Consider the following 24,035-nt stretch of genomic DNA (forward strand, 5'->3'; position numbering starts at 1 on the left):
TTTTGTTTGCATCATTTTTCTTCCAACCAGAAACTGGAAGATAAAAGTCTTAAGTCGCATTTTCTTTGAAGAAAAATGTAGTTTTTTTCTTTTGTTTTCTGCTTTTCTATTTATGTATTGGGATATTGAAATTTTTTCCAGTTCCAGTGTTAAATGTTAATTAGATTTTAAAGTGTATTAATCTTTAAAAATGTTTTCTCACATTATTATTTCATTATATCAGGAAAATGGTTGCAAATCATCAATATTGTTTTTGGCAATAACATCTTGGACCATTAATAACAACTCTGTATTTTATTTTCAGTTTTTATAAAAATGCAGCATACCAAACATAAAGTGGTTTGACTTTGCCATTTTAACCGCTTTAAACTGGGCGCCTGTCTCTTTAAGAAGCTTCTGCTCATTCTGAAGCTCCACCTTCAGGAAGTCATCCCAACACCTTTAACATCGATTTTAGGGCCGTTTCACTGAGAAGCAGTTTGTATAAACCATGTCCATTTCATTTCTGCTGTGGTTCTATTGATTATTAATATTTTATTAGATAATTGAACTGAACTGATTCTGGACTAAATGAACTTTTTAAATGTTGAAAATGAAGCGGATTGAGTCCTCAGCTCCAGCTCATTAGCTGCTGCCTAACACCATGTTTTCAGTAATCACACTGAGGCTGCACAACAGGAGGCCCGCGGCCCATGCTGTGTGTGTGTGTGTGTGTGTGTGTGTGTGTGTGTGTGTGTGTGTGTGTTCTAGGTTTGATTAAAAAGCTTCTGTGTGGTTTTGAGATGCTAATCGATGTATTATCAGAAGGATAAAAGAGAGTTTAGCTGCTTAAAGACAAACAAATGACTTCTGGCTCAGACACCCCATACATTACTAATGAGGACTCTGTGTGTGTGTGTGTGTGTGTGTGTGTGTGTGTGTGTGTGTGTGTGTGTGTGTGTGTGTGTGTGTGTGTGTGTGTGTGTGTGTGTGTGTGTGTGTGTGTTCTCAGGCTTCACAGAGGCACAAACACTAGAGGAAGAAATCCCATCATGTTTGTGACAACAAGCATTGATGACATCACTCCTCATGTCGGCTTACAGCAGGACGCCAGCGATGATGTCACTAAGTCCAGACCCGACACCAGATCAGAACCAAGCAGCTTCCAGTCCGGATCCACAGAGAGCCGCTGAACCAAAGAACCGGCGAAGCTTCGCTCAAAATGCTCCACATAAGAATGGTGATTCTGATTTCACTGCGATTCAGAATGTCCCAGAATCAGTTTCAGTAATGAAACTAATCCACTCTCTGTCGCCCTCTATTTTGTAATTATACGCGACGTTTTGACAACACCATGGAAACGGGACTGCAATGTACGCATGTGCTGCAAAAAAAGAAGAAGATAAGATTCAATCTGCCTGAAGGAAACATTTGGACTGTCCCAGAGACCGATTCAGACTGAGCGTCACCCTGTTCACACATCACTAAATGAAGAATAAAAACTTCAGGAAACCGAGGAACAGCGAGCCGAGCCCAGAGTCTCAGACCCTCAGAGTCTCAGACCCTCAGAGCCTCAGAGTCTCAGACCCTCAGAGCCTCAGAGTCTCAGACCCTCAGAGTCTCAGACCCTCAGAGCCTCAGAGTCTCAGACCCTCAGAGTCTCAGACCCTCAGAGCCTCAGAGTCTCAGACCTGCAGAGCCTCAGACCCTCAGAGTCTCTGACCCTCAGAGCCTCAGACCCGCAGAGTCTCAGAACCTCAGACCCTCAGAGTCTCAGAACCTCAGACCCTCAGAGTCTCAGACCCTCAGAGTCTCAGAGTCTCAGAGCCTCAGAGTCTCAGAGTCTCAGACCCTCAGAGCCTCAGAGCCTCAGAGTCTCAGAGTCTCAGACCCTCAGAGCCTCAGAGTCTCAGAGCCTCAGAGCCGTCCGCTGTGGGGCAAGAAGGAGAAACTAAAAGCTAAATGCTTGACAATGGAAAACAGAGCAGAGACCAACATCAGATGCGCTTCTCTATCCTTCTGACTCAGTGCACCGCGAACAGCTAATCACCCATAATGCTCTGCTGCATCACTGTCACATGACCAAGCTTGAAACCCCGCCCTCTAGAAACACAAGCAGCAACAAAATGGTAGGGTAGAAAACAACACTAAACTCAGTTGAAACTTTCTGGCCGATATCGACGCATTCCTGATGCCAAAAGCATCACTGAGGCTACGAGGTCAGCAGCCAAATGAAAGCCACCAAAATGCGATTCCTTCGCGCAGTCTGAACGGCCCGACTCTCATTTTTCACCCAAAATCAAAATCAAATCAGTTTTCAAAGCGTCTGAACGCTTGTGTCGCATTTGATCAACTTTCCGTCACTAACAGCCATGCGCCATAATTCTACAGGAGAAGAAGAGTCTGGACGTCAACAATGTCTGAAAATGATAACAATGACGTGTTGGAAGCAGCCTGGGTCAGTGAACGCATCACAACCCAACCCCATCAGTCCTGGTCCGACTCCAAACAGAACCGGGTCAACGCTCCACTAAAGACTGTTTAGTTGCTGTTAGCTTTCTGTTTATCAGCTTCCTTCATCCGATGACCATGTTGTCAGCAACTTTACAATCCACCCAGAGACGGCGGCGGCCATTTTACTGCAGGAAACGGCGGGCGCCTTGAGGACACCTACGTTCTTCTTCTTGGGTCACTTTGGGTCGCAAACCGTTCACACCGCAGTCTGAGTCCAGCTGCACTTAATCAGTAGCAGGAGCGACAACGCAGAAAAAGCTCAGATTTCAGGAGAAAACAGAATTGAGCATCCAGTATGTATCCGTTAGCAGCACAAAAGTGATTTAAACAAACCAAAAGTTGAATTTAGTTTTCCTCTTCTGTTGCAGAAAAGACAGAAGGACTGAGTGTAATCTGGCAGGTTCCAGTAAAATCGTGAGACGAACTCCTGAGACATCTGTGAACAAGGATCTGGGATCGTTTCCTTCTGCCTGCTTCAGGTAATTGTCTTGATTTTCCTTTCCGACAGTCTTAATGTCATCATTATTTTAGAACGGCTTCTTCTTCAGAGGCAGTTAGCTCTCGTTAGCTTCCCGTCACGTCCGCATCAGGCAGGTTTCTCCTCGGGTTCGCCCCGCGTTCGCTTCAAGCTCATCGCTATGCCGACAGAAACGATGAAAGATGGGAACGATGGAGCCGGCGCTCGTCTTAGAGGTCAAAGGTCGACATCACTCACAGAAAGTTTGAACTTGGAAACTTCTAGTTTTAGATTTATGTGAGAAGAGAGCAGAAATGTTTGAGCTTTCAGAATAATTCAGGCTGTTGAGGAGCTGAGGCTCAGCTGGACAATCAATCAATAACCATATAGATCACCACAAACTCCTGATCAATACCAATGAATAAAACATCTGACAGAATATTAATATTCTGTTTTATAGAATATTCACCGATTTACAGAACCAAACAGCATTCTGGGAGATGTAGGCAGAGGAAAAGGCATTAGCCCCTCATCCGCTCAAGGCTAAGCTAGCTCAACTAGCTCACTTGCTCTTTGGTTGCCTAGCAACAACCAGCTGGGTAATGTGCGCAGCAGCAGTTTAAAGTTTCTCCTCTGTGCCTCAAAAAAATAAAAACCAACATGGAGTGAAAACTGGACAAAACAGGAAACGTCACGCCACCAATGTGGCAACATTTCAGATATTTAAAACAATCAATAATTATCAATATCGAATGATATGAAACTCTTACTGTGATACACTTTCTGAGCCTTATTGTGCAGATCTACTTCAGTGTCTTTATGTTTACTCCTGTCACAATAAGCAACTAATCAATTGATCACATGATGAATTTAGATTGATCATTTACATTAATATTTCTTTACATACTTCATAATCCATTTTTTTATGGGTATTCGGTTGGAAATGTTTTTGTCTTATTTATTTTGGATATCTAAAATATCTTCCAGTTCCACTGCTTAATGCTGTTTACTAAATTAAAGTTTATTAGTCCTTATTTCAAAATGATCTGAAAACAATAATATAGTTCATCGCAGTAATTACAGAGAGTTTATTGTGCACCAGTCTGTTGGTATGACAGGCCTGTTTATGTTTGGTTTATGTCTCCATGAAAGCAGAATAAAGTCCTGTGTTTAGGTTTTAATGGCGGCTCGTTTGGCAGGAAGCTGTCGTCCCCACTGACCAGCAGGTCCTGTGTGTCTGAATCCACCCACTTGTTTACATAATCCTGCATGAATAAACATGAGATGATTTATGAATAAACATGTCTGGGATGTGAAAACACACACACACACACACACACACACACACACACACACACACACACTCACTCTCTGCTGGGAAATCTCAGCTCTTGATGAATATTCATGCAGCACTCGTTCTCACACTCCTCCGTTGTGTTTTACTCTGACATTCATCTCCTCCTTCACATCCGTCTCTTCAGCTCATCTCATCCCTTACACTCTAGTTGGTTTTCTTCCAAACTTTAAATGTTGTTTCCATCAGATCCAGACTGAAACTGTTAAAACTTGCTGCTCATCCGGCCACCCTCCCTTCCAGTGACTGCAGCGCCCTCTTGTGGCCGTTTCCACTAGAACACGTGAAAGTGATGAAGTCTAATGATTTTTCTAGTGCAGGACATAAACAGTATCATAAACAGTTTATTATAAATAGTCAACCAACAATCTAGAAGCACTCATGTTCAAGATTAAATCCAATACACATCCAGAAATAAAACGTTTTTTAAAATTATAGAAATTTACATGTTTACACAAGAACTCCTGCAAAATCTGATCCCATCTTTCGACGCCAGCAAATGTGAGGAGGGGGTTAAAAACGTTACAAAAATGAATATAAAAGCCCAAAAAAAGAAGAAAAAGAAATTTCAATCTTAAGGCGATTTAAGAAATTCACATATAAAAACGTAAGACTTCCTGTGTTTCCCAAAGCATGCTGGGAAAAAAATACTACTGAGATTCATGAGATACTAAGATTCATCAAATTAATTTGTTTATATATTTATGTTATTTAACCTTTACTTCACGAAAATACTAAATATATATTTTGCAAGAGTGTCCAGGTCAGAGGTTCCAGAACATTCACAGCTAAAACATGATTCGCGCATTTCTGCATAAATTAGGATTATTATTATTATTATTATTATTATTATTATTATTATTATTATTATTATTATTATTCCGGCATGATGAGTTTCTGTAATTCCTGTTTCTGAAATGTAATCACACACACTAATAGCTTTCTAAATACTTTTCAGAATTTTTACCAACTTTAACATCGCTAATGCTGATGCTAATGCTAGCGTAATCTTTTCCAACGGCAGCAATCAGGAAGTAATTTGTCCTTCAGAACCGACCCAGTCTGGTCCAGAAGGAGAGCTGGCAGTAAGTTACAGGCAGAAAACATTCTGAGTGAACTCACTGGGTCTCTTCGGGTCACTCCGGAACACTCCCGCCTTCAGCCGTTTCAAGATGACGGCGCCGCGTTTATTAACAAGAGAGCGGAAGCGGAGCTGAAGGTGGTTCCGGTACGGGAAACGGCTAAAGGGCGATTCCACCTAATTTTACACGACTTTCCGCATCTTTAATCGACTCCAGTTTAAAGCCTAAAACACCTGAACTCTTCAAACCTGGACTGGATTATTCTGCTCTAATAGCAGAATATTTAGAACCATGTTTGGGATTTATGAAACTTTTATTTGATTGATGAAACTTCCATAAATGTTGATTTGACCACTTTTTAAAATCTTGGTCATAGATCTGCTCTAACTCCAAATCTACATGATTTGTGAAACTTCACTAAAGTTGAATTACTATTCTCACTGGTTCCTTTCAAATTTAGTTTTAATTCAAAACCACTTTTTTAATCCCAATGGGAATTTAAATATTGTAAGTCTTCAAATAGTTATGGTGAGGAAGGAAGGAAGGAAAGAAGGAAGGAAAGAAGGAAGGAATGAAGGAAGGAAGGAAGGAAGGAAGGAAGGAAGGAAGGAAGGAAACAAGGAAGGAAGGAAGGAACATGAATACACGTTGCTGTGGGACATTAAAGATGTTTTCTGTTCTGTTTGGTCCGACTGCTGCAGGAAATCTTTGACCCGAGATATCTGGTATCAAACAAGCAAAAAAAAAAAAGTGCCACAACACTGAGGAGTTCATCTTTAATGTCACCAACAGTCGTGTCATCATAAATAAATATTTCAATAAAAATAAAAACCAAAAACATTTAAAAAATATCCATGTTGCATGAAACTGAAACTAAACATCAGCTAAAAATATGAAAGAATAAAGAATCATAAATGTGTTTTTCTGCTTGTTTGCAGCAGATTTCAGAAGGAGAAACATTCCCAAAGGTCCGACTCAACAGCGATCCCAGCAGCCTGGAGGATGGAGCGGCTGAGTTCTCCAGAACCGGGCCGACCGGAGTCTGGAGCAGAACTGCAGCAGAACTGCAGCGGTTCTTCCAGCAGAGCCGCGTTCGGTCCAGAGTTCTGCTCGGCATCATGGGAAAAATGAACATGGAAAACAAAAAGCTACAAAAAATGAACTGGGGGTCCAAACGTGTCACTTCCTGCTGAGAGGAGAGGTCAGCGTAAGGCAGCCAATCAGAGTCCAGCTCTCAGGTGCGCCTCCTCTTGGCGCCTCCCGGACTCGCCGGGTTGGAAGACGACAGCAGTTTCTCTGTGGCTCGGCTCCTCTTCCTCTTCTCCGCCTCCTTCGCTCCTCCTGCTGCTGATGCTCCTCCTTCTCCTCCGCCCTTCTCCTTGTCGCGCTCCTTCTCTTTTTCCCGACTGCTGCTCATTCGCTCCGACATCTTCACAGATGAGTTACTTCCTGTGGGAGAAATTGGGAAACCGAGTTAGCATAGAGAAGGATGATCTGCAGAGACGTCCATATGTCCTGTAGCACTTCCTGTCCTACCTGTCCCCCACTACTGATAACCTGCTCTGACAGAACGATCTGGTTAAGGATCATCACTAAAATATTCCTGATTCAGAGAAAAAAATGCATCAGGAAAACGCTGCAACTACAGATGAACCAGAAATCCTCCAGGCCACTAGGGAGTCGAACAACAAGTCATGTGAGAGTACTCTCAGACAAGACGCCCAAAGAACCTTGGAGGGAGAAAGAAAAGCCTTATACTTTGCGTAATTTTTAACCTTTTACATTACAGAATAGCAGCATGTTTATGTTGGTAACATTTCCTGCTCCAGGCTCCCCCTAGTGGTCTGGAGGACTTCTGTTTCATACTGTACAGTATTTTACACTTGCTTTGCCCTTTTGCAGCATTTCTCCTTTGCTTCCATCTACTGTGGTTGCAACGTTTCTTCTGTAGGTATTGCGTTTTGTCCTTGGCGTTCTGTCTGTCTTTAGTCATTTCGGCTGCAGTTGCAGCATTTCATCTGCAGTCATACGACTCGCCAGTCACTGCAGTCTACAGACGTCTGATACAGCACATGGGAACAAAAGCAGGAGAGCTTGACCTTCTTCATGTGTAGCAGGAGGTTCTCTCTCCATCCTGAACTCCTCCTTGATCTCCTCCTCTGAGCCCAGCTTCCCTGCAAACACATAGAGATCATCGTTCATCACAACCGGAGTGTCACACTGCTGAGGAAGACTCCTCAGGAGACGAGAGGAAGGACCTCACCTCCTTTCACCTCCTGGATGATCTCCTCCGGCAGCGAGAAACTCTTCTCCGTGTTCGGAAACGGCAGGATCTCCGACTCGTGCTGCTCGTCACACAGAACCGGTTGGTTCAGAGGAAAACCCAGCGAGAGTGTGTATTACTCTGTGTGTGTGTGTGTTACTGTGTGTGTGTTACTGTGTGTGTGTTACTTGTGTGTGTTACTGTGTGTGTGTTACTGTGTGTGTGTGTGTGTTTACTGTGTGTGTGTTAACTGTGTGTGTGTGTGTGTGTGTTACTGTGTGTGTGTATTGGTGTGTGTGTTACTGTGTGTGTGTGTGTATTGGTGTGAGTGTGTTACTGTGTGTATTGGTGTGTGTGCGTACCAGAGCCTGCATGTCATACATGGTCCCCAGATGGTCCCAGATAACAGAGGAAGAAACCTGCCTCCCGATGTTCTGGCTGAATTTATCCCGGATGCAGATCATGTGGAAGTGTCGGTTCACTCCTGCAAACAGAACCGACCCATCAGAACCAACAGAATCACAGAACCGAACATCCATTGGATGGATGCCATATTATTATTTGTTTGGAATAAATTCTTGAAATATTTTCCTTCTCAAACTTATGTTTATATATTAATTCAGAAATGCAAAAAGCAAAAAGCTTCCAGATTTTTTCCTCCAGATGCGGAAGCAACCAGCGACAAACTGGGATCAGACCGGCCCAGTTTCTGCTCAGACTGGTCCCAGTATGTCTCGGATGTGGGCTGAATTGGTCTGGGTCCGTCTCATGTCCGGGTCCAGCCGCTCTCGCACTGGGTTCCAGTGGGAGCCGTTAGCAGCAGAGCTAGCGTTAGCAGCCTTACCCACTGGTTGTGTCCGATCATCGCGTGGAAAAGACAGACCTCCACCTCGTGGCTCCAGACCACCGAGTCCTCCCCGGGAACCAGAGCCGCGTCGGAGGCTTCTCCTCGGTCTGACTGAGGGTCACGTCGGCCTCCCCCATCTTTAAAACCGGGTAAGATCCGAGTAAAACCGAAACGTTTCAACCGCTAGAATCAGACCGGAACCGGAAGTAGGCGCACAGTACGGGGCTGATAATCAAAATAAAAGCGAATTTGAGCAACTTTAAACTTTTTTTTAATCATGACGGATTTTCTATTCATTCGTTGCTGATGTGGTGAATAATTATTTATTGGATAATTATTAATTACTGGAACAAGAAAATTATTGTTTGAAAATGCTCCATTTTCAGCTTCTATTAACTGCAACACTTTTAGCAGCAAGGCTTTTTAAAGCATCAACAACCTGCTGACACTTTGCACAAAACCATTCAGATATCCAAACATGTCATTCTGACTAGTCATAAATATGCATCTACAGATCTTCAATTGTAATTAAAGATATTTTATTTGAATAGTTTTTTTTAAATGACCCTTTAGGAAAGTCAGAACATTGTTTATCTGTTAAAACCTGTTTTTGTGTTACCTAGGTAACAACACCTGGACCAGGGGTGTCCAAAGTGCGCACGGGGGCCATTTGAGTCCCTTGGGCTGATTTTGTGTAGCCCTCCAACTGCCACTAAAACCTAAGATAGAAATGTGACCCTCCATCACAGGCAGTTCATTTTATATATCAGGGCAGAATTACTATCATAAAGTCCAACACAAAGTTTTCATCTTTTTATGAGAAGCAGAAACTTTTTCTGAAAAACCGTCTTTGTTGCATCCAATTAGCTTTTGAGTTTTTAAACTTGGCTAAATAAACATTTTTAAAAAAGTGATCCAAGATTGAAATAGAATTTGAAAATTGCAATTTTTTTTTTTTTTAGTTTTGGATCAATTCTAATTTCCCTTTCCTACCTCGGTCAGCAGGGTCAAAGGTCACCTGGAGCCTGTTTGGAAGAACCGTAGCATCTACAGTGGAAGCGTTGAGATTTTAATGCAGTCACGGAGTTATACTTCTCCAGACGGTAACCAAACCACCAGAAGGTTTATTGCAAATCCAACAGACAGTTTGGGCCAAGAAGCGACGGCGCTCACAGATACAAAAAAAGAAGAAAAAAAGAATAAACATCTCAGAGTTGAACTCTGTGAAGGCTACTGAACTCCACGGAGCCGGATACAGTGGGACTTCAGAACCGATCGGATTCACATCAAAATACAAAACAATAATAAAGCGTCGACCATCAGTCACAACAGAAATATTACGCGAAGACTGAGAATCTGCAGCTCAGAGGGTCAAATGAAGCATTTCTAGACTTTTCCACATCACCTGATTTACATGTCAAAGCCTGGGCATGATGGGAAATGTAGTTCTGGGAAGTCCAGCAGTTTAAGAGCCTCTGGACTCATTTCTACGCATCGTACAAAACTATAGCTCTCCTTTATTGTTTACATTTATTCAACTCTTTTAAGATATGACAGAAAACTCCATCAGTAAATATTCTCATTTTCTCCTGTGAACCAATCAGAATGAGGCTGAAATCCCAGATTGGCCAACCTGACTCCTCCTCCTGCCTGACAACCAATCAGATTTCAGAATGAAGGGGTTCGCTGCTTCCAGCGGCTGCAGATCAGATCCAGGAGCAACTTTGATCCCTTAACCTTCCAAATACAATTCATTCTCATTCCTCATCTCAACAATCTGCTGATTTTCTGCATTTTTCTTCCTGTCTGAAAAAACAAAGTTCAAAAGGAAGAAAAAGAATAACTCAAAATGTTAAAACTGACCCTTAAAATCTAATAAACGTCGGAGCTCAGACAGACAGAGTCACTGCCGTTTTATGCTGAACTGGTGATACAGAAATAAAAAGTTTGAATTGATGTCATGACTCAGCTCTGACAGGAAACTCCTGGATTTGTCCAGATGTTTGGGGGGAAAGCTGTAAACATTCAGAAACATTAAAACTGACGTTTTTACAGGAACAAAGTGAAACTGAAGCAGGTAAAGGTGAGCGGACAGAAGCAGGAAGCAGAGACGCGCTGAGGAAGCTTAGGCTTAACGGCTTCCTGGTCCGGACACACAAGCCCCGCCCACTCGCCTGGCCCCGCCCCTCAGCAGCTCTGTGCTCCTATGACTGCAGCTGTGGCGAGGAGGAGGAGTCAGGCACCGAGCAGAAACAAAGCTCCACCCCTCACGGTACCATAGAAGCTGTAACCATGGAGACCGGACATAAACACGTTGGCAATATAAGCCCCGCCCTTCCCAAAGGGGCGGGGCTTCAGTGAAATGTAACAGGGTGGGAGGGTGGCAGTGACAAATGCTATTGGTCCTTTTTCTTCTCAGGTTCTGATGACTCCTCTTTAGGCTCCGCCTCCTCAGACGACTCCTCGTACCTGCAGAGAGGGAGCCATGTTTGATTTTACTGTGTGACGTCATGTGACCGTTACTGCTCTCTGATGTTGAACCATCAGAGAGCAGTAAAGTCTGATTCACGCCATGCTGTAAGATTTAACCGACGCCGTTCATAAAGCTTCAGAAAAACTGTCTGCAACATTTCATTAAATATTCATAAGTCACCCCTCCCTTTTTGATTTAACGGAGGGCTAACTAATGGCAGAGCTAAGTTTTACCTTGATGCTTTAGCAGTTTAGCTAGCTTTGAAAGTGTTTAGCGCACTTAGCTTAGCGTTAATTGGTTGTTTTGTAAACTAAGTTGAATAAAGTTTGTCGTCTGTTGAAACTTTAGTTAATTGTTTATATTCATGCTTTTATTTGAAGTTTGTTTACACAGCAGTGTGATGCAGTGCAGATTATTTACTCTGTACCCAGAATGCATTGCTGTAGTTCTACAGTAAACAGTTTAAACTTTCTGACTGAACGATAATTTGATTGAATTAGTGAAACTGAAACTGAGTGAAAGGTTTGTTCTGATGAAGCGGAAACCACGCAGGAAGATGTGCAGTGACTGATTTGATCCTGATGAGGGCGATATAGCACACGTATCAGAGTTGGTATTAACGCGTTTGAGCTTTGGCTAAACACCAAAAACTTTCTGTTGGCTCTGGTTTAGGATCCAAAACTCTCCATTTTTAAACAGAACGTTTGGACTTCTGATCCAGTCTGAATAAAGCGGGTCCGTTTTGGTCCTGGAGGACTGACGGACAGGCGGGCGTTCTACCTGCCCAGGCGTCAGAGAGGTGAGGCAGTAAGGGCAGGGGGCGGGGCTTAACTCCTACATGGAGGTGGGAAGAACACGGCGGTGTCGGGGGGAGGTTTCCATGGATGCAGCCAGGCTTGCAGGAGAGCCGCTGACAGTCGGGAAGGAAGTGATGCGCGGAGAGGCAGGAAGGACTTCCTCTGGTGACTCGTAGCTATGGCGACGGGGAGGATGAGATGAAGAGGTGAGGATGAGGAACAAAAGAGAAGAAGAATGTAAGATTTTTATCTCAAACTGCAAATTAATCAGAGTGAGGATGATGAGGTGAGGAAGAGCAAACGGGAATGAGAAGGAAAGATGGCGGCTGGATCTTCTGCTCGCCGGTTCCGACCCAAAACATCAGCCTCATTGTCCAATCAGAACCCAGAAAACATCCAGACGGTCCAATAGGAGGCGCTCCATCAGACCAGACATGACAGAACTGTCGGTCCGCCTCAGACCCAGATGTGACGGTTTGAGCAACAGAACCAGAACCGCTGAGTTTCATCTGCAGGGTTTAGGATCAGAAGAACCAGAGACCAGGCTGGACCGGATGGACGGACTGGATGGACGGACTGGGTGGATGGACCGAATGGATGGACCGGGTGGATGGACCGAATGGATGGACCGGATGGACGGACCGGGTGGATGGACTGGATGGACGGACCGGGTGGATGGACGGACCGGGTGGATGGACAGACCGGGTGGATGGACGGACCGGGTGGATGGACGGACCGGGTGGATGGACTGGATGGACGGACCGGGTGGACGGATGGTCCATAGAGACGGTCATGAAGCTCTCGAAGTCTTTCTGGATTTCATTTTTCTATTTCAGTTCATTTTTATTGTTGATTATTACGAATATTTACTTTTTAAAATGACCTTTGACCTTCCATATGGACAGATTGATCCAGGTTTATTTTTCTCATCAGAAGATCAACCGTTAGTACCTGGCGGTCGCCATGGTTACTCACCTGAACATCTCGGTGAGCTCTCCCTTGCAGAGCGCCACGACCACGGGGAAACCGACGCAGGCGGGGACGAGGTAGAGCAGGGCGGGCTGCAGCGAGAGAGAGCGTCAGAAACCCGGTTCCACCGAACCCGGTTCCACCGAACCCGGTTCCACCGAACCCGGTCCCATTCCATGGTTGTGATAAAACTTCCCGGACGTCTGGCCCCGCCTCCTACCTGTGCGTGTTTGAAGGTGTGCATGACGAAGATGGTGAGGCCCAGACCGAAGATGTAGGCCAGGAAGCTGGAGTAGAAGTACGTCCTGCTGTTCTTCTTCAGGCTGCAGACAGACAGACGAAGACATGAGGACATGAGGACGGGTCCGGACCGGTGGGCGGGTCGGGGAGAGCGGGCGCCTCCGCCGCCGGACGCTACCTGACGTCGAAGCGCAGCAGCAGGGCGATGAAGATGCCCGGGATGACGATGTCTCCCAGTCCCAGCATGGCGAAGTTACTGGCCTCCAGTCCTTTCTCCAGTAAGTCCTGAGGAAACACCACTGGGAGACGGAGACTCGGGTCAGAACCGGATCAGAACCAGATCAACAGGAAGCAGGAAACAGGAAGTGCCCTGAAAAGTCGACTCACATTTAATTGGTGCCTCGAACGACTTGGCCACCGTTACCATGACGTTGGTCCCGAACACCTGCAGGTCAGATCAGACAGGTGAGGAAACGTTCCGTCCAACTGTCAGGAGGTCAGAGGTCACTCTAGGGTAAATAAAAGCTGCAGCAGATTGAAATGTCTGAGGAATGTGAAGGAAGTAATTGGGATTATTAATAAAGTTTTTTAATCTATTTCTATTGTGTGTTTTGTAATTTTCCTTGATCATATTTTTATTCATTATTTTACACTAAGATTTAATATTTTAAATTTATTACATAAGTTAATATAATTGTAATTGCAGCACTATTTATTAGGGCAAGTATTAATTACATTTACTAAATATTGTGTTTATTGTATTAACAATTTATTTTTATTCTGAATTTTACATTTTTAAAACTATTTTGTAATAATTTTTGTAATTAATATAATTTTATTTGCAATTATCATGTAAATAAAGTACAATAAACATATTTCCTCTGTATTTTTTGACATCCTATTTAAAAAATTATTGAATTTCTCTAAATGTCTTCCTGGTTTGAAGTGTCTTTCCTCCTGTGGTGCGTTCACTGACCTTCAGTAAAACAGAGACCAATAGAGTGAAGCTGCTTCTTTGAACAGCATAACATTAATCTTCAGTCTGTCTTATTGAATTATTAACAGTTAAAAAGTTGAATCTTGTCAATGCAAAAATTATTTCTTCAACTCAAAATAAATAAACTTGGGTACTTTTATTTTGAAAAGCACACACCACTGTAAAACCTAACTTCCTTTTCCGTTGAAGCAGGATTCTCACCCAGAAGACGTCGTAGATGAAAAGCCCCCCCAGCAGGATGCAGCCGGTACTGACGTTGTTCAGGTGCAGCAGCTCCACCCCGTTCAGGGCGAACGCCAGGCCAAACACGTTATTGGCTATCCAGTGCTGTGATGTCACAGAAACAAGCGCAGTGATTGGCTGTGAGCGGCGGCCAGCAGGCCAACAGAGGGAGGTGGGTTTACCTTTTGAGCAGGTACCAAAGCCCGACCACGCTGCTGATCAGCAGGCACACCAGGTTCTTGGTGTCAAACTCGTAATTCACTATTTCTGGAGGCAGAAAGAGAATCTGTCGCATTCAGCTGGAAGAACGTTGATTTAAAACTAAAACAGAAAATCCAGCAGCTGCCTGAAACTGAACCGGCGGATCAGAAACACGTTGAACAGAAACTTGTTTCACCGTCAAACTGTAAATATCTAATTGATCAACTTCGTGCAGATGAAACTTTATCAAACGGTCTGCAGGTGTTCAGGCCACAGGAACCAGGCGAGTGACTGGCGGTTCTGGACCGCCATCGACTCGCCTCCGTCCGGTGATCGACCCGATGGACTCACCTTCTTTGGACTCTCCAGAACCCTGCGTGAACAGCAGCTGGTACTGCTTGTTGGGGAGCGACTCTGGGAAGATTCTGGACATGGCAGGACTGGAAGACAGAGACGGGATTAGACTGGGAGGCAGCAGCGCTGGTGGACCCGGTTCCGGTTCTGATGGTACCTCATGGTGTGGGACAGAGCCAGGACGCCAAGGACGAAGAAGTAGACGGACAGCAGCAGGTTGATGTATTCCTGGGAGAACACCTGCAGGACGGAGCGCGCTCAGTGAGAACCGGCCGACCCGGCAGCCGAGCAGAACCGAGAGGTCCGAACTCACCTTGAAGAAGAGGTAGAGTCCGAACAGCGTGCAGCTGGCGATGATGGGGAACCGGGCCGCGTCCCGGCTGGTGATGGTCTCCGGGCGTCGGCAGAGTTCTGGGAGGAAGGGGACAGGATGATGGTCTGAGCAGAACCGGATCAGAACCAGATCAGAACCCAGCAGCTGCTGGACTGGAGTCCTTCAGCCGGATCTGGACCTTCAGCCGGATCTGGACCTTCAGCACCGTAAGAACACGGACATGAATCCAGAACCTGCAGACGGATGTGGAGTTCTGGCTCCTGGGTGACCTTTGACCTCAGAGAGGATTGGAGTTCGGAATCGTCTATATTCTGCTCCGACCCGCCCTGGAGACGCAAACTGGGTCAGACGAGCGGGAGGAGGGATTCATCAGAACCATCTGCTCTCAGCCGGTCTCAGAACCCGCTGTGGATCCGAAGGCAAAGAACGGTTGGTTCTGAAAAACCCGGTTAGATGGTCAGGCCCCGCCGGTCGGGGAGTTCAGGACAAACAGAATCAGGCAGGCTTAAGTCCAGAACCCACAGCAGAACACATCAGTCAGAGTTAGAACACAACAGAACCACCACAGTGGGCCGTTAGCTTCAAACAGAACCGGTTTGGATCCATGGCGGTACTGATCCACATGCAGACCAGAGAGGACGATGATGGAACATCTAGAACCTGGCCAACCACTGGACCGGAACCACCTGATACGAGACGCAGGAAGAATCCAACATGGCTGCCAGGCGTCTCAGGAAGTCGCTTCGCATAAAGCGACTCTTCTGCTGCTTCCTCATTTAATATTTGCTTTTATTTTGAAGGACACTTCCTGTTTACGCCGTTGGCAGCCATGTTGGAAGCTCCTGCTGAATGGAGCGGTTCCGGTTCTGTCAGACTTGCTCCAGAACCAGCGGCTCATCTCATCCCTGATCCAGCATGAAGACGGAACGGGTTCCAGAACCTTCAGAACCTGGTCCAATCCACCAGAACCAGAGCGGCCTCATCAGAACCCAGTCCAGTTCCACAGAGACGACCAATGATGTGGTTCTGGTGTTTAAACTGCAGCTTCTACAAGCTTCCCTGGTCCAACCTGGACCCAGCGGACCAGAACCACCGGAACCACCAGAACCTGACCACATCCTGGAGAGATAAATCAGCCGTTTGGTTCTGACAGGTCAGAACAGGGACACCAGTCTGTCCTACTGGTCTTGGTTCTGACCCAGATATGGGCGGTGTCCCAGCTCTGGTTCTGATCCATAATTGGAACCACGACCAGAACTAGAACTGGGTCTGAACCAGAACTAGGTTGTGGTTCTGACCAGTCCAGGTTCATGTTGTGTTTGTGCCGCAACAACAAAGAGGTTCGGTTCTGATACTCACTCTGAACCCAGAGTCGTACCCACCGTCTCCGAGCTCCTACAGATGGACGCAGAGACAAGATGGCGGACAGACAGACAGAGAGAGAGGTCAGAGGTCAAGTTGCAGACTGACAGAAGCCTGGAAGATCAGCTCGAGAAACAGGTGATGAACATTAAGGAGCAGGAAGGAAGTCACGTGACACCAGCAGCACAGGCGGTCCAATCAGCTGCCTGGAAGCTGGGAACCAATCAGATTCGAGGAAACACAGAGGGAGGAGCTTCAGTTGGTTTATAAACAATAGATGAGCATCCAACCATCCATCCATCCAACCAACCAACCATCCAACTGTCCACACTTTCAACCATCCTACCTACGCATTCAACCATTTACTCATCCATCCAGCCATCCATCTTGGACTTCTCCACTTCTCCATCATAGAGGTCAGAGGTCAGGAGGAAACCCGTCCATCCATCTCCAGGTTCCTGAAGCACCTTTAGATGTTTCCAGATGGAACTGGATCTTCAGTTCCTCCAGGAAGTTCTGGTTCTTCTTAAGGCCTCCTCCAACCACTTCACAACTTTCACCATATTTAATAACTCATGTTATAAACTCACTACAGTTTCAGAACCAACTCTAGTTCTGATCCAGGTGAGGCCCACCAGGTGAGAAACTGTCCAGCTGGAGGCCATTAAACAACCCCCCACATCATGATGCTGCCACCACCACCCAGTCCTGATGAACGGGGTTGACAGCAAAGGGTCAGCATGGGTCAAGATCTGGACCAAGGTTCTGCTGAGTCAACCCTCAGAGGAACACCTGGACTGAACACCTGGACTGGACACCTGGACTGGACACCTGGACTGGACACCTGGACTGGACACCTGGATTGGACAACTGGACTGAACACCTGGACTGAACACCTGGACTGGACACCTGCTGTAACGGAATCCGGTCGATCATTTTCATGATGATTTCTGAGCCGCTAAAGAAGCTAATAATCAGCCAGAGCGCAGTTAGCAGGGGATGCTAACCGGCGGAAGCTAGCGGTTCTACCCCACGGTGGCCCGGTTCGGACCGGTTCGAACCGCTGCTTACCTTGGACTTGGAGCAGGTGACGGACCGCAGGGCTCCGAAGAAGATGGGCAGCAGGGCCATGACCACCAGGCTGCCGTAGGCCAGCGCCGTTCCCTCCGGGGTGGCCACGAATTTAGCCGTGGCGTTCAGCACCTCGGTCTCGTTGGAGTCCGTGGCGTTCGGGACGGCCGCGGGGACGGGTTCTGCCTCTGCCATGGCGGTTCCGGGTGGAGGTTCCGGGTGGAGGTTCTACAGGGGGGCTGCTGAGGCTGCGGCGGGAACTGACGGGCAGAGACAAGCGGGAACTGGCGGTGCGGGAGGCTCATTCATCTACCGGAGCGGCTGGAGCTCGGTAAGGCCACGTTTCCTAAAGCAGAGAGGGGCGGAGGGCAGCAGAGGTCTCACTCTGATGCGTTTCCTGCGTCTCTAAGGCCACGTTTCCTAAAGCAGACCCCAGAGAGGAGCGGAACTGAGGAGAGGGCTCACTCTGATGTGTTTTCTGAGCCGTTCACTGCGGGGCTCTTTTTGATTTTCTTTGTTACCGTTTAACGTCAACCTTCTGGGGTGGAGTGTGACTCAAATGATCTATTATTTAATCCACATATATGATCAGTTTTAAAATGTTATTGATTATCTAAACAAACTAAAAATGTTAAAACTTTTACTTTCTGACTCTCCCGGTATTACATTAAATAATTAATATATCCCTCTAACATAGATGGTCTTGGAAACAGAGAGCTCACTCTGATGCTTTTTCTGAGGCAGCAGAAGAAGTGGATGGTTTATTCTACCCCTAATTTTAATAACCAACATTTTCTAATACACAAAGAGATGAAGCGACAAGGTCTCACTATGCTTTGTTTCCAGAGTTTGGCTAAATGTCATGTTCCTCATAAGATCCTAAAGGATTCTCAGTACGGTTCTGAAGGTCCATTTGTCCATGTTAATTTAATTTCAGAATGAATAACAAAGTAAGAAGAGCAGTAGATGGAAGATTTATTGATGATTGTTCATATTTTATCTGTCCATTTACCAAGTTTTGTGTTTTCCCAACAGTTTCCGTTCTGTTTGACCCAGATTGTTGACCTATAGTCAGTTGCTTGAAGTTTAGTTAATGTACGTTAAAACTAAATTTTATGCATCTTTTATTTCACCTGACTCAAGGTGTAAAGAGGGAAGGTGGAACAGCTGTGGTTCTCACTGTGACGTGTTATAAAAATACAACATTAACAGCAGATTTAAGGTTCAGTTTCACAGAGTTTTAAAAATCTAAACATTTTATTTATGTTCGAAGAGTTTCTGACATTTCATTTACAACAGTTTCTGTGTACAATCAGAAAATCACCTATGCTGGAAAAAAAATTATATATATATATATATATATATATATATATATATATACATATATATATATATATATATATATATATATACATATATATATATATATATATAAGATGTTAAAAAACAAAACAAACCCCTAAATCTGGTTTATTAAAAACACTTATTCTGAAGTTAAAGGTAAAAACTTTAATTCCTCCAGTCTGGAGACATTTCCTGTCTTTCAGTGTCAGCAGGTCAACTCAGAGGTAAACAAGGATTAGATCTGAGTTTACAGATTATAGCTAATCTCCTATCATTTAAACTTCAGTTTGCTTTTCTTTGTTAAAAATCTGAATCTCCAGCAGAAGACACAAACCCGACGTTAGGAAGAACGTCGCTTCTGGCTCTTAAAGACTTTACATTTTGAGTAAAATCTCCTAAATGTACTTGTTCAAAACTGCTTCATAAAATCTAACAGGATGGCCACCTAGACTGGATCAGACGATCACAGAGCAGGAAGGAAGAACCGGATGATGGCGCTGAACAGGACCAGCAGGGGCGCGGCCTGCAGGAGGGGGGCGGAGCCTTTTAATCTCACCTCGATTGGATAGTGTTCGCTCAGTAGCAGCACCTGGCAGACAGAAGCAACAGAAACCAGAAACTGTGAGACGGATACAAGGCAAACAGATGAATGATGAAAAATGCACAAAACAAACAAACAACTGCAACAGAAAAACTCTGCAGCTACAGAAAATGGAAGCAAAAGGGAAAAAGCTGTGAATAAACTCGCACCACAGACCATTTGTCCTCCTGGCCACCAGGGGGCGCCGGCCATCAAATCACATGGGAAAGATGGAGGAAGAAAGAAAAGGTCTTTGGCCCGGTCCCAGTGCTCTACCTCCTTCCTGCTATCTTTTGTGGGAGTGGAATAGAAAGCTGCTCGGTTTATTATCATGATTTCTAAACAAATGGTTTCTTATAGGACTAGAGGAAGAAACTGATGAATTTATTGTTAAAATTTTGGCTCATAAAGTCACAACTTTTGTCTAAAAAGGAGATTTTAGTTCCATTAGACTTTTTATTATTCACGTGTAGCACCAGATATTTATTTTACGTTTTCTATAAGCCGTATGTTTGTCCTGAACTTGATCTTTGTTATTATCTCCACTTTATACCAAACTAAGTTTTATCTGCATAAAATAAATGGTGATAATATTGAATTCAACAAGTCATAACAAAACAAATATCTCCAGCAGAAATACTGCAGATATTTGAACACATTGAACATTTAAAATGATCTGTTTGGTTGTAGTTTGGTCTTTTTATCTACTGACCATCCTAAAAGTCTTTTAGGATGAATAAACAGTGACCAGTCTTCCATTTTGGATGTGAAGTTACGACCCAGGGCCGTTCTGTGCCTGAACTCTGAACTCTGAACCCTGAACTCTGATGTGACTTTGACTGGGCCGTTCTCACCACTGCAGTCTTTACTGACAGCAGCATATTTATGTAGGTAACGTTACAAACTCCAGACTCCCCCTGGTGGCCTGGAGGACTGCTGTTTTGGGCCGTCAACTTGCAGTGTTTTTATATGCTGTTTTTATAATTTGCAGCATTTTTTATGTTTTTAAGAGTTTACATCATTTATGTGTTTGTAGTGTGTTTTGCTTCCATATAAAAACTTTATAATCCAACCACAAAGATGGAGGATTTTTATTGGGATTTTATCTGGTGGAAACAAAGTGGTGCATAAATGTGAAGTGGAAGGAAAATGAAGGATTTGTTCAAAATGTTGATGTCTCTCTGGTGCCTCTCATTAAAATCCAGGGTGGAGAAGAGGCTTCATCAGTAAGTCCAGCTGAGGGTGATCTGACCTAAAGCATCAAAACAGATCAATCCTCAAGAAGTACAAACATGTTCCGGTTCCTTCAGCTGGAGCCGCGTCCTACCTTGGCCTGCCGGAGTCTGAATTCTTTGCCGAAGTTGAAAACATTTGCAGAGTCCGGCCTGATGCCCTGCAGGAAGGACTGACCATGAACCACGATCCTGAGACACAGAGAGGAGAGGCATGGACTCCTCAGTGAGTCTGGAGAACACCTGCAGCCGTTTGGTTTCTCTCTCGAACACAAACCTGTCGTAGGGCAGTTGGTCAGGTCGGTGACGGTGGTGTCCTCTCGGTCTCCGATCAGCCAGGAGAAGTTGGAGTTGGTGAAGAGTCGGATGTTCTTCTTGTCGTCCCGGGTGACGTAGGCGCAGCCGGCATGGAAATCTCCCAGGAACATCACGTTCTGAAACACAGGGAGTCAAACCACGTCAAGAAACTCCGGTCCAACTGTCCAGGCAGGAAACAACGCCCACAATGCACTGGGAAACCAGAACCAACCGACCAGAAACAGGAATAACCAGAACCAACTGACCATCCATCCATCCTAAACACTTCCTCATCTGAACATCCCAACATTTTCCCAGGATCATCATTTCTAGAAGTTTCCAGCTTCGTTTATCTGACCTTTGACCTCAGAACCGTGAAGTTGCTGCTGCCTCACCGTGTTGTTCCACTTTGCGCTGACTTCCTCAAAGACGTCGTAGAGCCAGTCAATCTCCTGGACGGCGTGATCCGGGTCGGTGTGGAGCGGAACCAAAACGAACTTCTTGATGTCTGGAAGAAAAGACGTTCAAACGAATCAGAGAAGGAAAATAAGAACCGTTTTAGTTCTTTTAACAATCTACTGACCAGTTTTATTGCAGCTGAAATGGACGGCAAACGGCGGCCGGACGAAGGCTTTACCTTCGTACTGGTGCTGATCCAACCGTTTCACCAGGTGTGTCCTAATCAGAGGGTCAAGGGTCAAATCATAGATTCACGAGTCAGAGAGGGAACTAGGACTCGCACTTATTTATCAGGAAGAATGAACTGAGGAAGGAAACCAGGAAGGACGAACAAGAGAAACAGGAAGGAAGGAAGGACACAAAAAAAGGAGGAAGGACAGGAGGAAACCGTGAAGGAAGCACAGGAGGAAACCGTGAAGGAAGCACAGGAGGAAACCGTGAAGGAAGCACAGGAGAAACTGTGAAGGAAGCACAGGAGGAAACCGTGAAGGAAGCACAGGAGGAAACTGTGAAGGAAGCACAGGAGGAAACCGTGAAGGAAGCACAGGAGGAAACCGTGAAGGAAGCACAGGAGGAAACCGTGAAGGAAGCACAGGAGGAAACCGTGAAGGAAGCACAGGAGGAAACCTGAAGGACACGATAAACTGAAGGGAATAAATAATTGAATATTTTAATTGAAATGTTAGTAAAAGTTAGTCGACTTTGTGTTTATAATGAAATCCTGCGTCTCACCTGTAGATGAAGACGTACTGCTCAAGGTCATCAGAGGCCTTTCCCAGACTTTGACTAGACAGGTATTCATAATGATGTTCATCATACCTCAACAAACGACACAAACACAGCATCTGTCCACTGAACGCAGCACTTCACAGCAACAGCCTCACATTTCTGCACAGAAACTCACACAAAGCGCCCGATCCAGAAAATCTGGACATATTTTACATATTTTGGCATTAACCATTAATTTCTGACATTTTTAAATTAATATTATAAGTAGCTGTTACTAAACTGACCAGGACACACAAGTGATAATTTACCTAAATTATTGATTTATAATTACCTGAAATCATCAAATGACAACACACCTGTCTGAAGTAATGGGCTAAATTAAATATTTTTATAATACGCAGAATAAAGCTAACAGATATCATTGATAATTAATTTAGATAAGTTAATATACTGTATTTTATAATAGTTTATAACCCATAAAGCTATTATTTATTAGCATACCTGTCCACAGTTTACTGATGCTAACTAGTGTGCTAACAGTGGCTAAGCTAACGTAGCTTTGGGAATCACTTGAACATGTTTTGTGTTTGGTTTGGAAGTTGGAACCTGGAACTGGGATTAAAACCACGCCCAGTTTAACAGAGCTGATGGTTTCAGCCGAGTGTCAGAAACCAGTGGCGCTTGCTAGCTGCTGTTACCGGCTAAATGCTACTAAGCTAGCATACCACTACTATATTCTCCAGTAAACTCAACATAGCTGTCAACATTTAACAGATGTTGACTTTAACGTGTGTATCAGGAATTTAATGGTTTATTGTTTTGAATTTCACTTTTTAAGCTGATGTGGCGGCCATATTAGATTTTTTGAAGTTATTATTCCAATGTGAATTTACGAGATCAAATAAACACACCAGATATCAGTTAGCTGCAATGAAATGTTTGGAGGTTTATTTTTAATAGTCATAATGATATGAAACATAACGGTCATGTTAGTAGTAGATGTGGGTCTGCCAGCATAAATAAACCCACACAAAAATATTCAGAAGCAATAATCAGTAATGATGCTTTTATTGATTGGTTTTAGGAAATGAAGCATGCTAACATCTTTAGCGTGAAGCCCCTGCAGGTTAGTAAAAAGAGTAAATCCCAAGTTTTTTATTTGAACATATTTTCTTCTAAACAACCAAAGAAAATAATTAGCCCATAATAATATTTAAAGTGTAACACCAGACAGAAGATGGTCATCCATGTTAGAAAGCAGTTCTGGGTAAACTGGAAACCAGTTCTCCTCCAGTTTATGATGCACTTTTACATTAAACACAGTAAAGATTTCAGCACATATCAGAGGATTGTTTTAATTGATCTGGTTTTGCTTTTCTGTCCCGTCACAAATGAATAAAAATCATTTTAAATCCACTTCTGGCAAAGGTACAAATAATTTAGTTTTTTCTCATCATGTGGTAGGAATATTTCAGTAATATTTCAGTAATAATTCAGTAATAATTCAGTAAATGTCAGTAATAATTCAGTAATAGTTCAGTTTGATGCAGAAGCCACCCAGGATGAACATGAAGGTTTCAGGAACAGAATAAATCAATTGCTGCTCCTGAAGAGACCAGGATTAGTGAAGGAGGTTAAATGAAGTGATTATTTCCCAAATGCACTTAAAATTCACCGTACCTTTTATTTGACCTGTTGGAGGCAGACAGCAGACACAGATCATTATTATCTGCTTTATTACAGTCATTATCAATTAGAAAGCACCGTTTGAAAATGATAACCTTCAAGTTTCTGTTTCTAAATACTTGTGAACTGAAATAACTGTTTATACAATCAACTTAAACATTCTGAAACTCTGTGTGTTTATGGGTTTATTTA

General features: G+C 44.2%; 2 protein-coding genes and 1 pseudogene across 2 annotated transcripts; all 3 read right to left on the reverse strand.

Annotated features, from left to right (window-relative positions):
• Positions 1 to 5,426: 5,426 nt before the first annotated feature.
• LOC129354422 (MRG/MORF4L-binding protein-like) lies at positions 5,427 to 8,713 on the reverse strand. The gene is given in 6 exon segments (XM_055023893.1): positions 5,427 to 6,835; positions 7,486 to 7,560; positions 7,650 to 7,731; positions 8,012 to 8,141; positions 8,501 to 8,585; positions 8,588 to 8,713. Coding segments are annotated over 6 exon segments (633 nt in total). The 5' UTR covers positions 8,634 to 8,713; the 3' UTR covers positions 5,427 to 6,620.
• Positions 8,714 to 10,381: 1,668 nt separating this feature from the next.
• LOC129354454 (minor histocompatibility antigen H13-like) lies at positions 10,382 to 17,902 on the reverse strand. The gene is given in 14 exon segments (XM_055023914.1): positions 10,382 to 10,965; positions 11,808 to 11,942; positions 12,742 to 12,827; positions 12,956 to 13,058; positions 13,154 to 13,274; positions 13,363 to 13,420; positions 14,174 to 14,301; positions 14,378 to 14,461; positions 14,747 to 14,835; positions 14,907 to 14,989; positions 15,063 to 15,148; positions 15,151 to 15,160; positions 16,443 to 16,478; positions 17,517 to 17,902. Coding segments are annotated over 14 exon segments (1,287 nt in total). The 5' UTR covers positions 17,712 to 17,902; the 3' UTR covers positions 10,382 to 10,892.
• Positions 17,903 to 19,010: 1,108 nt separating this feature from the next.
• LOC129354455 (deoxyribonuclease gamma-like) overlaps positions 19,011 to 24,035 on the reverse strand; it is a 7,412-nt pseudogene continuing 2,387 nt past the window's right edge.

Source organism: Poeciliopsis prolifica, unplaced genomic scaffold, assembly GCF_027474105.1.
Source record: "Poeciliopsis prolifica strain line A6 unplaced genomic scaffold, Auburn_PproV2 SCAFFOLD110, whole genome shotgun sequence".
NCBI lineage: Eukaryota > Metazoa > Chordata > Actinopteri > Cyprinodontiformes > Poeciliidae > Poeciliopsis > Poeciliopsis prolifica.